The sequence below is a fragment of the Mya arenaria genome, chromosome 5, assembly GCF_026914265.1.
Source record: "Mya arenaria isolate MELC-2E11 chromosome 5, ASM2691426v1".
Lineage (NCBI taxonomy): Eukaryota > Metazoa > Mollusca > Bivalvia > Myida > Myidae > Mya > Mya arenaria.
In genome coordinates this window covers 23,857,419-23,872,764 of record NC_069126.1, presented here as the reverse complement: position 1 = coordinate 23,872,764, position 15,346 = coordinate 23,857,419, and the positions used below count along the sequence as shown (strand labels likewise).

At 37.6% G+C, this 15,346-nt stretch overlaps 4 protein-coding genes across 6 annotated transcripts in view; 3 read left to right on the top strand and 1 right to left on the bottom strand.

Annotated features, from left to right (window-relative positions):
* LOC128235068 (cytoplasmic dynein 2 intermediate chain 1-like) overlaps positions 1-2,997 on the bottom strand; it is a 30,204-nt gene extending 27,207 nt beyond the window's left edge. For 2 of the 3 annotated variants that reach the window (XM_052949776.1, XM_052949777.1), the window contains exons 1-4: positions 2,865-2,997; positions 1,544-1,600; positions 815-884; positions 272-291 (exon numbers count right to left, since the gene is read on the bottom strand). In XM_052949776.1, the coding sequence (XP_052805736.1) occupies positions 272-291; positions 815-884; positions 1,544-1,600; positions 2,865-2,879 (162 nt within the window). In that variant the 5' untranslated portion in view covers positions 2,880-2,997. The remainder of the gene's footprint in view (positions 1-271; positions 292-814; positions 885-1,543; positions 1,601-2,864) is intronic. The other variant, XM_052949778.1, reaches the window with a different exon arrangement.
* Positions 2,998-3,578: 581 nt separating this feature from the next.
* LOC128235189 (uncharacterized) lies at positions 3,579-6,670 on the top strand. The gene is made up of 3 exons (XM_052949940.1): positions 3,579-3,699; positions 4,206-4,303; positions 5,712-6,670. The coding sequence occupies exons 1-3, from the start codon at positions 3,671-3,673 to the stop codon at positions 6,515-6,517; spliced, it is 933 nt and encodes a 310-aa protein (XP_052805900.1). The 5' UTR covers positions 3,579-3,670; the 3' UTR covers positions 6,518-6,670.
* Positions 6,671-8,398: 1,728 nt separating this feature from the next.
* Positions 8,399-12,568, top strand: LOC128233876 (uncharacterized). The gene is made up of 3 exons (XM_052947743.1): positions 8,399-8,474; positions 10,657-10,754; positions 12,339-12,568. The coding sequence occupies exons 1-3, from the start codon at positions 8,455-8,457 to the stop codon at positions 12,542-12,544; spliced, it is 324 nt and encodes a 107-aa protein (XP_052803703.1). The 5' UTR covers positions 8,399-8,454; the 3' UTR covers positions 12,545-12,568.
* Positions 12,551-14,597, top strand: LOC128235562 (uncharacterized; the record flags this gene model as incomplete). The annotated part of the gene is made up of 1 exon (XM_052950375.1): positions 12,551-14,597. A coding segment is annotated over one exon (597 nt), but the record flags the coding sequence as incomplete, so codon positions are not given.
* Positions 14,598-15,346: the final 749 nt, after the last annotated feature.

Sequence of the window (15,346 nt, the reverse complement as noted above, 5' to 3'; positions counted from 1 at the left end):
TAGATTAATTGAATTTGTAAGTTTAATTTTTGTTTTTAAAATGCCATAATACCAAAATATCAAACCAAAATATGTGATCTTGATCTTACGAAACAATTTTGTACTATTGTACGTTATAAAGATGGCACCATTGAACTCTAAAATTGATCAAACAAATTTGTTTACCATGAGCATGAAAACTGTTTTTGTCAAATGCAACTAAAGAAATATTTCAAATTAGCATTCAAAAACCTGTTTCATTATGTTTGAAGTCTTAATTGAAAGGTCTCACCTTCCTTCTATGCCTTTTGTCTGAAAGAAAAAATGATAGTTTAATTTGTACATGAATGCCCTTTTAGACATATTGTTTTGATTATCGCAACCACAGTACAACTGACATAACGCCAAACCATCCGATATAAATATTCACAACTGTTTTACAAATGAAGAGTTGCATGTGGATTCAATTCATTCTTTTGTTAAACAAAGAAAGTAATCCTAGATTTAGCATCATGTCAACAAGAGCAGTTCAAGTGGCTGCAAACATTTGGCTCTTTTTCTCTCCGGTCTATCTAAAGGACACAACTTGACAGTAATGTTGAAGCCAGAATTTAGGTACTAGCTACATTTTTATACATTGTCACTGGTAACGTTTGTACGGAAATTTGTGTAAATATCTTGAACAGATTTAGAGTTTTGGCCAAGGCAAAAGTTTTTGCCCACTGATGTTGCCACAACCACTTATAATGACAATATGGTTATATAGATTATTTCTTTGAAAAAATGGTGTGCTAAACAAGGTTCTATATAGCACAATCTTATAAAACAGACTTACCGGACTCCCCATCTCGATGCCGCTTGTGTTTGTCCTCGCCATTTACCCGTTCCCTTCGTCTGTCACCAGGCTGAAATCACAGACCGTGTTAAAATCACTTTCATCATACGCATCAAGATTGTTAATAATCTAAGCAGTAATGTCAGTGGGTCTTAATTCATTTGACTATACAATTAATAGACTAAAGTGTAAGATGGAGGCCTGTATGCTGATGCAGACACAAAGTCTATGACATAATGATTAGGACGAGGATATTTATCATAATGAATACAGGCTTGGGGCTTTTTATAGCTATTATAAGGAAATATTATCATATGCATAAACAAGTACATGTATACATCAGATGATCTTTCCAGATTTGCAAGTAAACAATCTCAAAGAAACAATTTAAAAATGGATTATCATCATGTTCTATAATAGAGGCTCTTGTTTCTCACAGGCAATGCACATCCAATAAAAATAAAAGTGAAGAACCACAACAATCAGATATATTTTTGGACAAAAATTCACTTCCATTTCTCAAGCAAAGAGTAATTCATTCTACAGTTAGGGTTTTGGGCTTTGGGCAAGTGTGAATACTGGCATGAATACTTGACCATTGCTTAACCCCTACGGATAAGAAATACTTTTTTCAAAGATTATGTGAACAAAGACCTAAAGGTGGTTGGCAAGAAAAATAAGAAAGGCTATTCAAACATATTTGCAAGAAAATACTAAATGTGATGTAACCTTCCCAAGTGCATTTGTTAGTTCGCCGGTGGTCCAAGTGTCCTCTTTAGAACGTCCCTGGAAAACACACGCAGTGGAATGTGAGCAGAAGGAGTAAAACAGGGTTATAAACAAGGTCTATATTGCCCTCCAAGAAAAGAAAGTGCATTTTTTGTTTTATTTATTTTGTCATGTGATCAATGTTTTAAAGGAAATGTTGGAAGATTGGCTTTTCGTTGGAATAGAAACATATTTTATAATTTGTTTTATCTTGACATATCCAGTAAACAGGAATTGAAACTTCAAAAAAGTTAATACTTTTCAAAATTATGTGACTATGTTCATTGATTTTTATTTGAAAAAAAAAAAGTTTACGTAAAAGGCTGAAAACATACACATGTAGACAGGAAACAAGATGCGCAATACTTTTCTTGGGGTGGTGGCAACAGCACTCAATTAAGGTACTGACTAAAATATAGGTAAAGCAGTGCTCCAGCCAGGATTTGAAAAGGACAGGTTGTTAGGTCAAGAAGGGCACTTTTGATGGTTCATTCAATGAGCCTTGATAGGGCACTTGCAAGGTCCAATGATCAATTCATATTGTGAATGTGTTGTTACTACTTTCAACACTAATAGTTTGTTATGAATACCTAAGCTGTTATCTTTACTTTTTACTTTAAATTTTTATTATTTTATACATACTTCTGAACATTGACTTAACGATGAGTCCGAAAGTATCAAATACCAAAACTGTTGGGTTATTTAAAAATCATCAAAGCCAGCTCTGTCAAACAAAAGGCACAGCGGGGCGTAAAAAAAGGGCAACAAGTGGCCAGAAAAGGGCAACAGGGCTTCCCCCCTGCTTTTAGGCCTAGCTTGAGCACTGGTGGTGATAAGTGGTGGAACGGGAAAATTACTTGTGAAATAACAGGCATTTTACGTGGCTGTGCTATTGTTTGTGATTCATTTCTGGAATTTTCCCTTACCAGTCATCCAAATTAGACTTTTGGATGAAAAAGTCTAAAATCTAACACTTGGTGCACTCACTTTTTTGAAAAAAAGCTCAATCTGCTTTATACAATCTAGAAACTTAGCAAGCAAACTGATAAAATGATAATTTACGAAAAGACTAAAGTTAAATAGCCAAATGATTGACATACGGCATGTGATATTAATTGAGATATTTAAGATCACTTTTAGCATAAGCATGATTAAATAAGCCACACATGTATGTAGAACAGAGAAAATAAATATTGACAGTGAGTGACTCTTGATTCAAACAAATAATATCAGTATTGACATTATTTCACTTCTTAATTCTGCTTGATATTAAAATCTGAACCTTTTGCGATGGCATCCTGAACAATTATGGTTTCCGAAGATGCTGCCAACAAGTGCAAATAAAATCTTTGATCTGTCAACTTTTCATCACCAACGCCGCCATTTTCCAAGCTTTGGTATGTCCGTAAAGCGGCATGGTGATTTTGCGACATCTGTAGGTTACATACAACCAGATGGACTACACTGGATAGTTCCGAATTACACTTTCAGAACCCGTCTCACGAAACAGTGGCCACCCTTTACAAAAACGGACGACATCGTTTTACTTAATGTTTCATATAGAAATTTACATCCATGAAATTATTCATCCACTCATAATGAAAAATAAATACCTTCCCTTGACTGAGAAATGTTGTCACCAAAAATGAGAAAATCAACCCAACCAATTCGTGGGGTATACGTCAAATTTGTTTGACGCCAACACGAAAAGATCTTCCTCAACCTCTCCGCCGGTCTGTGTCGAACATTGTCAGCGGATTTTCAAACTCAATTTAATTATTTTGAAATGATAAAAAAAATCATACAATTTCAAACTGAAAATTACATTGCCGAAAAATGTGATAAATTATTGAAAACTATTTTTAAGTTAGTTGTGTCTTTTCTCTTCCATCTTTTGAACGTCTATGAGAGGGACAGGTGTGCGGTACCGTGTGTTCCCTTTTTACAATAATTATTCTCGGCGCGTTATCTTTTAAACCCATTGTAAAGTACAGTACGTTTACAACCTTTTTTGCAGCAGTATACTTTTATACAAACTAGGACGTTCTTAATTAATCATACATTTAATTAAATGAAAGGAAAACAGGAATGGCAACGTTAACCAGATCATTTCCGAAGTAAGTTCACACTTTTCGACCATGGTAGTATTTTCTTCAGTTTTAATTACTGTACCTTTTTAATCATTAATCATTATACATACTTTTTGTTTATACCAAGGGAGACAAATGCATATAAATTTAAGGTATACTGTGCAAAAAAGATATAAGCATGCATTTTTAATAATGAGAACAAGCAAATGTAAAATCTTTTTTTATTAAACAAGCATATATATAGATCGATATTTTCTGAGATAAAATTCAATATCGTTTTTTGACGTTCTAAAAGTAAAATATGTACAAACGGTTTTTTCGTATTCCACAAATTAAAACAGTACTGTACAAGTATGTTCAGTTTCCTGCATTTGTTTATAGCTAAGTCGGTCATGCATTGAACAGAAGCCAACATGCAATATTACTAAGCTGCATTCATTTTCAAGAAACATATTCTCAATAACCACGCATAACTCGTATATTTAAATTTCAACATTTAAAGTAATAATTCTAATAAAATAGTATTGTTGTAGGATAGCTCGTCATCTGAACTACCGACGATCATTTCCAACGGCGACGTCTGCTCGGGTCGACATTCCCTGTATTCCGTACGAGGCTTTTGACTATACAGGTGAAGTAGACATTTTGGTATTTTTTTAAATTAAGGGCAAGGTGTAGCGGAAAAGGGAAAGGTGTAACGGAAAAGGGCAAGGTGTAGCGGAAAAGCGAAAGATGTAGCGGAAAAGGGCAAGGTGTAGCGGAAAAGGGCAAGGTGAAGCGGAAAAGTGAAAGATGTAGCGGAAAAGGGAAAGATGTAGCGGAAAAGGGCAAGGTGAAGCGGAAAAGGGCAAGGTGTAGCGGAAAAGGGAAAGATGTAGCGGAAAAGGGCAAGGTTTAGCGGAAAAGGGCAAGGTGTAGCGGAAAAGGGAAAGATGTAGCGGAAAAGGGCAAGGTGTAGCGGAAAAGGGACAGGGAACTAAGGGTCAAATGGGACATTATATCTGGCTTTAAAAAACTTGACACAAACATATTAGGAATGTGTTTAATTGAATATTTAGGGTTCAACTGTCAGATAAGTTTGTAAGAATATATAAGAATATTAAAAACGTTTAAACAAATAATTGATATATTTTATTATCTAAAACATTCAATTGTCTAAAAGCAGAGGAGTTCGCATGCTAGTCTCTATAAGCGCAAATGAGTGTTACCAAAAAGACAGAGGGTGCAACTTCCTCCCATAACTTATTAGCTCAAATCCTACGTGTGTCGGTTTAGATGTTCTTTAATAAGTGTCTGGGTAGATTATGTACAACACTACAATTATGCTGTGATAAATCTGTCTGGAGTCAATTTTCTGATTTGAAATCATTACTAAGTCCATTAGGTTGGAGATAGGGAGAAAAGGCACTTGGTGTGGATCCAACCACGGATTCCTCTTCAATACCACATTAATGCAATTGGTTGGTTTTATTAAAATGCTATTTTTTAAGTTTAATTTAGTGAACTCATCGTGACTTACCTTAAAATGTAAATATGTCAACTTAAAAAGATGTCAATCTATAGGTAGCATACTACTTTTACATGTTTATTTCCTGGCCCAATTTTCTTCAAAGTTCTTAAGCGTTACAAGCTTAAGTAGCTTACATATATTTCAATAAGACAACTGATTAACTCAATCTGAATTCAAGTTACTTAATAAAAAGATGTTTATCGTGATTATCATAAAGACAATTTCGTTTTAAAGCCCATAGCTTACAGGGTGATAAATCACGTGACTTCAAAGGGGTTCTCACATGGTCCACCACGGGTCAAAAAAAGTTATTAAGAAATTAACGTCACATACGTGTTTGTTTACATCAGTTGTGACCCGTGGTGACCCATGTGAGAACCCATTTGAAGTCACGTGATTCCTCGCTTTAGCTTAGGACTAAAGATGTTTCGAGACATTGTGACCAGGTGACAAGCAAGTATCGCATTTTCGATGGTTGATCCAATAATAATAAATAGTTTAGTTAAATTCGAAGTTTCCTACGTTTCAGGAAATACAGTGAATCCATGGAGTTTAATGCGCCTCGTGGAATCAGTGCGCGCGTACACGTTCTGGAAGCATGTGAGCACGAGCGCACCGAACACGTCCATGATGGATCTCCACGACATTTTGAAGTCCCGTCTCGTCTTTATCATTGGTGCTCGTCTGCAGATAATGGACAGAGCATTTCACGAGTTTGAGACACCCAAACACCCTCTTTATTGCATCACCGCCTTGAAAAATCTCGGAAAGTCGTCAAAAACGTTAAGTTATGATTTGTTCCACGAGGGCAGTGATAGACATTTAGTGTCTTGTGACGTCACTGACGTGCTTGTTGACGAAAAATCCCGTAAGCCGATAGCGTATCCGGATTGGTGGCTTGAAAAATACGGTCATCATGTAAACGGCTTTCGGCGCGCGCAGCTTTTGACTGACGTCGATCCCGGAAGTGCTCAAGTGAATCTGTCTTATTTCCGGGTAACACTTTCCGACACTGACACTTATCGCCACTGCAACTGGGCGTCTTTCTTGAAATATTGCTACGAAAGCATGTTTGAACACGTATCACGTGACGGTAGCTACGCGTGGATTACGAGTGATGACGTCAACGCAGGATTACGTCACGTTGATATGTTATTCCGAAACGAGGCAACGTTAGGGGACGTCTTGATAGTGCAGTCCTGGAGCGAATGTGATCAGACAGACACAGGAGAATACCCGTATTTGAAATTTCGAATTATAAACAATGGAAACTCTTGCTTCGAGGCTAAAATGGCCTTCTTTGAGGATAAGAAATCAATCAAACATAAATTATAGACAATTATATCAAGTATAAAATCAAGTAAAAAATCCTATTAACAGTATCAAAGTACAGGGAATCGATAGGCTTGGTGTTTCATTATGATATATGTGTTTATTTATAAATATATGAATTTATAAACAGTGTTACTTTGGTGTACCTTTTATTTAAACATTGTGCTGTATTGTTGATTTCAATATTATTTTAATGCTATTACAGTTGATTGGTATTTTTATAACACCGAAGGTCTGCATATAGTAATCGGACCGTCTGTCCGTCTAAACGGCTTCCGACAAATACCTTATTAGGCAGGTAGGTAATGTCCAGCAGATGAACCTACTGATTTTGATGTAAAAAGGTCAAAAGTCAAGGTCAGTGTGAACTTGAGGTGAAAATCCGTTTTTGATCAATAGATAAAGAACATTTGAGCACAGGCACCGCAAACTTTGTAGGCAGTTTGGTCATGACAAGCAGATACAACCCAATGATTGTGAGGTCAGTGGGTCAAAGGTCAATGCCGCGGTGACATTGAGATGAAAAACCTTTTCCGATCAAAAACTGAATAACGCATGGGCCATGGGACTTCAAGCTTGTAAGCCAGATTGTTTGCGACCAACATATAGTCCGTCTTGATGTTAAGGCCGTGAGTTGGAGGTCAATGTCGTGTTGACTTCGAGCTGAAAATACGTTTTCGATCAATTACTGAAGAGGACTGGGGTCCAAAGACATAAAACTTGACAGGCATGTTTTTTATGAACAGCAGATGATCACTAACGATTTTAGGGTTAGAGGTAAAGGTCAATTACTAATGAAAACTTACAATTGAACGCCTTAAAACTTCAAACTGATGGCTGGAAGGCGATTTCATTGGTTTGAAATACATGTTTGTTTGTTTTTTTAAAGTCGGTTACTCATTATACTTTAGTCATGAATTATAAATTAAACGAACTCATTCGTTGCTCCTGTGAATTAATTCGTTTAACTATCTATACATAAACTATAACCTTTATACAATAAACCTACATTGACAGTTGAAAAACCTGCGTTTCAATGACCGTCCATTTAAAAAGATCGTTTACAAACCCTTATACCAACCTAGCTGCAGCCAATTCTATACAACATTGCAAGTTGTCCACATGCTAGCTTTTTCGGGTAGCTTTCTAATTTAAATGATTTGATTGGTTAATATGAATTATGCACCAATCAATTGTAACCACGCCCCCCAGGTCCGGGGGTATACCGGGGATAGCCGGGGAAATGGGCCGTGTTTTTACCTTTCAGGTGGCCCCACAGTGCCGGGTGAGTGCGGTGATTTTGACTTCGCGCAAAATATAGCGGGGAATTTGCCTTACCTAGGCTCCCTGGGGTGCAGGGGCATTTGGCAGGGATTTGACCATCAGTTCGTGCCCGCAGGGCAGAGATTTTACCCGGGGTTGGCTGGACCGAAAGTCAAAGTCCCCGCTACTCTTTGGACCTGGGGTGGGGGGCGTAGTTAACGTTACAATTGACCGGTGCATTATTGGATAAGTTCCAAAATTATCTACATATACATGTATATTTGCATTATGCACAATCTGTGATAAGCAAATATATAAATATAGTATTAAAGTAGTCAAATATGGCAGCCTCCACGTACTGAACGGTCAGACATTACGTATACCAAACCGGGACAATCACAAATTAAACGATTTTATTGAAATAAGGGGAGCGTAAGCACTAAAAACTGAAATCTTAAACTGAATTGTTTTTAATATAGGAACAATAACATCTTTAATGCTATAATGCGAAAGTTTACCTATTTTTAGACCTATCTTTTTTTTTTATCTATGTAAGGTCTAATCCCGTTTTCTTTGAGCCGTTTTCTTTTCCGCGCTGTATATAAAAAGGTCAACTTTTAGCACGAACGTCGTTCAATACGAGATTTTGAGATAAACTTGTGATATTTGCAATAGGAATGCATAATTCGTGGATAAGGTAATCCTTTTTTAAATGTTGATCCACTTGCTCATATTGGTATAGTTTATTTAATTTTGGAACCATTTCAATAAAGGTCTGAGTCGATTTTTGTCGTAAATTGAAATGGTCGCACTATCTGAGGATAACCACAGACATCATACATTAGTTAATAGCACTTAACATTTTGTGAACACTCTGATTACTTTTTATGCCCCCACTCGAGAAGAGGTGTATATTGCTTTCCACATGTCGGTCGGTCGGTCGGTAGGTCGGCCGGTCGGTCGGTCGGTCGGTCGGTTCGTCGGTAGACCAAAGCTTGTCCGAGTGATAACTCATCAATTCCTGGACGTATGGTCATCACACTTGACATGAAGGTTGGGCCTGACCAGTAGATGACCCTTATTGATTTAAGGGCTCAAAGGTCAAGGTCACAGTGACCTTGAATGATAAAATAATTTTAAAGTTTGTCCGAGTGCTAACTCAACAATGCCTAAACCTATTGTCATCAAATTTGATATGGAAGTTTGGCCTGACCAGTAGATGACCCCTATTGTTTTTGGGGGTCATCAGGCCAAAAGTCAAGGTAACAGTGACCTTGAATGGTAAAAGGTTGTCCGAGTATTAACTCGATTATGCCTGCACGCATGGCCCTCAAACTTGACATGGAGGTTGGGCCTGACCAGTAGATGACCCCTATTGTTTTTGGGGATCATCGGGCCAAAGGTAAAGGTCACAGTGACATTGAATGGTAAAAGGTTGTCCTTGTGATTACTCCACAATGCCTGCACCCATGGCCTCAAACTTGACTTGGGGGTTGGGCTTGACCAGTAGATGACCCCTACTGTTTTTGGGAGTCATCGGGCCAAAGGTCTAGGTCACAGTGACCTTGAATGGTAAAGGTTGTCCGAGTGATAACTCGACAATGCCTGCACCCATGGCCCTCATATTTGACACGGAGGTAGGGCCTGACTAGTAAATGGCCCCTATTGTTTTTGGGGGTCATCGAGCCAAAGTTCAAGGTCACAGTGACCTTGAATAGTAAAAGGTTGTCCGAGTAATAACTCGACAATGCCTGCACCCATGGACCTCAAACTTGACTTGGAGGTTGGGCCTGACCTGTAGATGACCCCTATTGATTTTAGGGGTCAAAGGTCAAGGTCACAGTGACCTTGAAAGCAAACTCGACAATTCCTGGACCTTTGATCATCAAACTTGACATGAAGGTTGGGCCTGACCAGTAGATGACCCCTCTTGACTTTGGGGGTAATTGGGCCAAGGTCAAGGTCACAGTAACATTTAACGCAAAAATAGTTAACAAATCTTTTCCCAGTGATATCTTAACAATGCCTGAACCTATGATCATCAAACTTGACATGGAAGTTGTGCCTGACCAGTAGATGGCCCTTATTGGTTTTAGGAGTCATCGGGTCAAATGTCAAGTTCACGGTGACCTTGAATGCGAAAATGTTTCGAGTGATAACTCGACAATGCCTGCACCCATGGCCCTCAAACTTGACTTGGAGTTGCGTCTGACCTGTAGATGACCCCTTTTGATTTTAGGGGTCATCGGTCAAAGGTCAAGGTCACAGTGACCTTAAACGAAAAAAGCTTGTCTGTGGGATAACTTGTCAATGCCTGTATCTATGGCCCTCAAACTTGACATTTAGATTTTTGGTGACCAGCTGATGACTCCTATGGATTTTGAGGTCATAGAGTCAAAGGTCATGGTCATAACACACTCTATCCTCACACTTTGAATGGTCATAATCTTAAAACTGCCACAACGGAATCCAATGTCAGTGACAAATCAGCTGTCATTTCGGTCCATGCATATTTCATTCAATTGTCCATATAATCTTGACAACATGGCGCTCAGGGGGACAAACATCTCTTGTTATAATTTACTATTAAGAAGAGATGATCAACAAAAAGGAAAAAAATGGAATGGAACTGTTAACAAATATTCAGATAATAGTTGGAAATAATATTCTATACCTATTCTATATTGAATTGTATTGCTGTTCATTAATGATCATTATAATTATGAATATGCTTTAGCCAGGCATATTAGATTTAAACTTAGATTATACATACCTTTCTTATATGTTCTTATTTAATAAACACATCAAATTTATTTTAGAATCCACAGCCATGTTGCGTAAACTTTCCAATGACATAAAACAACTTGTGCCTTCTTCAGAATAGTCCGACAGGTGAACTACCGGCGGTCATTCCCGACACCAACCTCGGCACGTGTAGAAATTCCCTGTATCCCGTATGAGGCTTTTGACCACACAGGTTGGTTGTTAAACAATAAATACTAGCCATAGCCATAAACGAACCCACCCTGAGCATGGAGGTACACGTTAAGTGAGTCTAAATACCCCCCCCCCCCCCCAACCAGAAAAAAAACATAATAAGAAAACAACACCTAAATACCCGAGATAAGCCGAAAGGGCGTCGTCATTTATGTTAATTTTGTAATTAATAAAAACTTATTGGGTGAAAATATAACCTTAATACTGTAATTTACGCTTCCGCCTTCATCTTCGAAATCAGCCTCAAAACACCCACTTAAATCACCGTAGACTCACTTAAAGTGTACTTCTCTGCTGAGGGAAGTGGGTAAGCAGTTTCGGTGACGGATGGTGTAACAAATATAATTGTATATAATTGTATACATGTACATCATAAGCCAATTATATGTATATACGTATACATGTATATCGATGATCCCAGACTGATACTGCCACCCTTGGGAGTAAGGGGTCTTTGGCTTATCCGCTCTTGATACGTTTGCCGCGAATTGACATTAATCATAAAGCAGTACTTTAAAAAAATAAACAGTCAAACCTCGTAGGCTCGAATTCGCTTGGCTCGAACTTCTCCATTGTTCGAACTAGATGTTAAGGATCGAGTTCCTTTTACTGAAGGTAAAATTTCCCGCTTGGCTCGTATTTTTCGAGGCTCGAGGTATTTTTCGCCGGTCCCTGGTAGTTCGAGCCAACGGGGTTCGACTGTATGAAGCATTTGCAGGATTTGTTTTCAAATACCGAAGACGTGCATATTTTTTTCAAAAGCTGTAATACGTTAGGACAAATAATTAAAGCCAAAATGTTAACTGGCATTCATTCATGAAGGTCATTTCGTTTAAGGAATGAATTTCGGGGTTGATGTCATTATCGGGGTATGAACGCAATTGGGTACTTTGGGTACGCGTACTTTGACCAACCCAATTGCGTTCATATCCCCGATAATGACATCAACCCCGCAATTCATTCCTTATATTTACACCAATAGTTCATTATTTAATTCAAGAATTGTTAAAAAAATACTTCATTTCATTTAAGAAAACCTTTCAGTAATCCGTTCTTACCCATTCTGTAAATAGAACGACCCGACTATAACCGGAAACATTTTTTTCAAATGACGTCACAATAACGCGGGAAAAGATCAACCAATTGAAATCACTTTAAAACGTAAAATTGAAACACTTCTGGTACCAATATATTTAAAATATAATAAACTAACACTTTTAAAAATGTTGATCTATATTTTACGGGACCTGCTGACACAATACAAACAATAACAAGATCAATATTTTCATGTATATTGTTATGCGATGAATTGCGATCCGAACATATCCGAAGATGTTGCGTTCATCGATTGATGAACGCAACTGCCGAAAGGCAGTTCATTTAAGGAATGGAAGTTGAGGTGTAAATATTACGTTTTTAACCGTATTTCAAAATGTTTTTCAACAAAAGTTTCATCACATTTTGTCACATTAGTTGGGCGCAGGCCCACTCTAAATGGCTTCTTAGTTTATTTTTGTTAATAACGTGGTATGTTTTTGTTAATGTAAACCCTTTTTTCTTGCAGGCAACGTGACACCGAAGGGTCTGCTGAGCTTAATTGAGTCAATCACGGCGTGTACGTTTTGGCGTAACACAAGTACTAGCGAGCCTGAGCGATGCTTTTTGAAAATTCATGATCTCTTGGAGAATCATTTAATGTTCATGGCGTCCGTCCGTCTGACAATAACAGACCGGTCGTTGTATGATTCGACAGTAGTAAAGCAGCCGTAATATTCTATATTTAGTCTAACAAATGTTGGCAAGTCTTCCAAGAATCTTAATTGTAAACTTTTCCACAGTGATACAAACAAGCAGTTCGTGTCATGCGATGTTGCTGACGTATTAGTGGATCCTGAAACCAGAAAACCTACCCCGATTCCAACATGGTGGACAGATGAATTTGGCAAAGGTATACCCACATTTAAACCTCCCGATCCGCCCTTTTCTGATGTTGAGAAAAATGGAGACCTGTATCAATCAGAAACAAAGGTGATGTATTCTGATACAGACTCCTATCAGCATTGTAACTGGACGTCTTACATGAAGTTCTCCTATGATAGTATGATGGACCACCTGATACGAGGCGGGGGATATGATTGGGTGACACTTGATGACGTCAAAGCCGGGATTCGTGACGTCGACATATTATACCGGAGCGAGGCTATGCTTGGAGACACACTGACTGTCCAATCCTGGAGCACACGTGGTGATAAATGTGAAAACAAAGAGAAATCCTTGTTGTTTAATGTTCTCAATGTTGGTACGTCATGTTTTCAAGCTAAAATGACATTTTTCTCTCCAAATCCAAGTTTAAATGCGCATTCAGCATTGTAAAGCAGTATCACGTTTAGCAAAAAAAAAAGGATAAAAGGATTTAGCTTTTGTAACGTTTTCGTTCAATGATAGTTTTCCTAGTTCCTATCAAAATAAATGATACGACTGTATTTAATAAGTGAATGTATATGTACATAATTATACAACCCATTCGAGATGTTCATGGGGGAATTAATCCTTGCCATTGGGTTAACTCATTCGACGAGTATAAACTGATTCTTTTCCAATTCACTGCTTACGGTGATCAAAGGACTGTGAGTGCTGAAACGGAAGATATTTTGTTTTTAAAATATAAATAACAACTAAAATAAAAAGGTTCTTACGTAAAGACTAAACTGTTTTTTTCAAATTACAACAGCAGAATTATGACTGGAGACACAAATACGAGCATAAACTCAACAGGCATAACAACATAGCCAGCTCGCCATTCATATTGAGTAAAAAATGTATCCTTTGGCGAGCCAGCCCAACCTTCATATCATAAGACAAGATTCCACGAATCGGATGTGTTGCCTGTCAGGAACACCTACAGTCTTTGTAGTCAAGGTCACCATGACACTGACCTATTTACCCCTAAATCCATAGGACTTATCTAATGAACATGAATAATTAGCGTATAAAGTTTTAAGTTTCCAAGGTTTCATGTTATTTTCCTGAATAAGCCCTATATGTCATAAATAACAACCCCATTTTTACAACTCCGCTGTTGATTCGGCTTGTGCCGATTTCGACTACTGGAATATGCGCTTAGGTAAATGGTATGTTTATTTCCATATAAAATTCACTTATATTCCACGCATGCTTGCTGATACCATAATTATGATGTGAGATATCGTATGCATATATGATTGATTTATAGTTCATTATAACATGCGAATAGCTAACGTTTAGAGAATAAATCAATGAAAAAGTATTTCCCTTGTTTTTTTATTGTATTCAATGGCGAGATGAAATAATATCAGCCGCTTCCCTGTCTGTCCTGGCTGGATTACGCGTTTGTCCGTGGTAACCAGCCATAGCTTGACCACTCCTACATGGTCTTACATAACCTGCCCGAAAATTAGTGGTTAAACGTCTGCTTCGGGTATGGAAGTTCACAGGCTCAATCCCCGACCGCGCCACACCAGAAGAAAGTGTTCAAATTGGTAACAGTAGGTAGGAACAAACAGATCCATGCGCTATACCCTGTCTCTCTTTGAATGGACATCCCAGGTTATATAACATAATAATGTTCATGTACAAGGTGTTATATTTATTATATAAGTATTTCAGGCAGAATATCTCGATTCTGTTATTAATTCAAGCTGCTTTAAATACATTTTGATTTATGAAAATGAGAATGAAATATCTAGTGCTTAATTTAATGCATAATTTAAACTATTAAAATAGTTTGACGTAATTGGATGTTAGAAAGGTTGCTAATGTAAAGATAGAGACGAAAGTAGAGAATTGTGACCTGTCAAGTGGTAATCATAGGAGGTCTTTTCCTATTAAGTTTGAAACGTTCAGAATCTTGTTTTAAGACGGAAGAGTTCGACTGATCCACGGTGTCCTTGAAACCAAACAGAATGAGTTCGAGTGACACGGGTCAAAAAAAGTAAAGTAAAACTTTATCAAATAGGATAAATCTGATGTCAATATATAGTGGACGTTGGTAGAAGTAGGTGAAGGTGTCTTCAATTTCCCCACACTGACAAAAATGAATTTCTATAATATGCTTTTTAAAACACATCTTTTAAAAAAATAGGATGATATTTTGCCATTGGTATATACGTGTTCCATCCTTAAAAGACTATCTTAAAGTGCAGTCTCGGTGTACAGGTTGTGCAGCTTCACGTTGGATTCCCCATCCTCTTGTGATTGAAAACGTCATCATACTCAGGTTATGGTCTTCCGAAATATGTATAGTTAATCAAGAAAATATTTTTCTTCGGTCAAGGAAATATTTGAAAGCTCGCATGGTGTGTGTACGCTCCCAGATATATTGCTTGATAGAATCTAAATGCTCGTGCCAGCCTGACTCCCAAATGTATGTGAGAGGTTAATTCGTTGATTTGTATATTATTTTGTAAACAGATGGATGCACTTGTTAGTTGGTCTTTCAAGAGAAAATGAGCGTCATTGTTTTCGCAGGATTAAAGGGCACGAGCCATCTTTCTGCCCAGGTAGGAATCATCCGAACCATACAAATAAAATCGT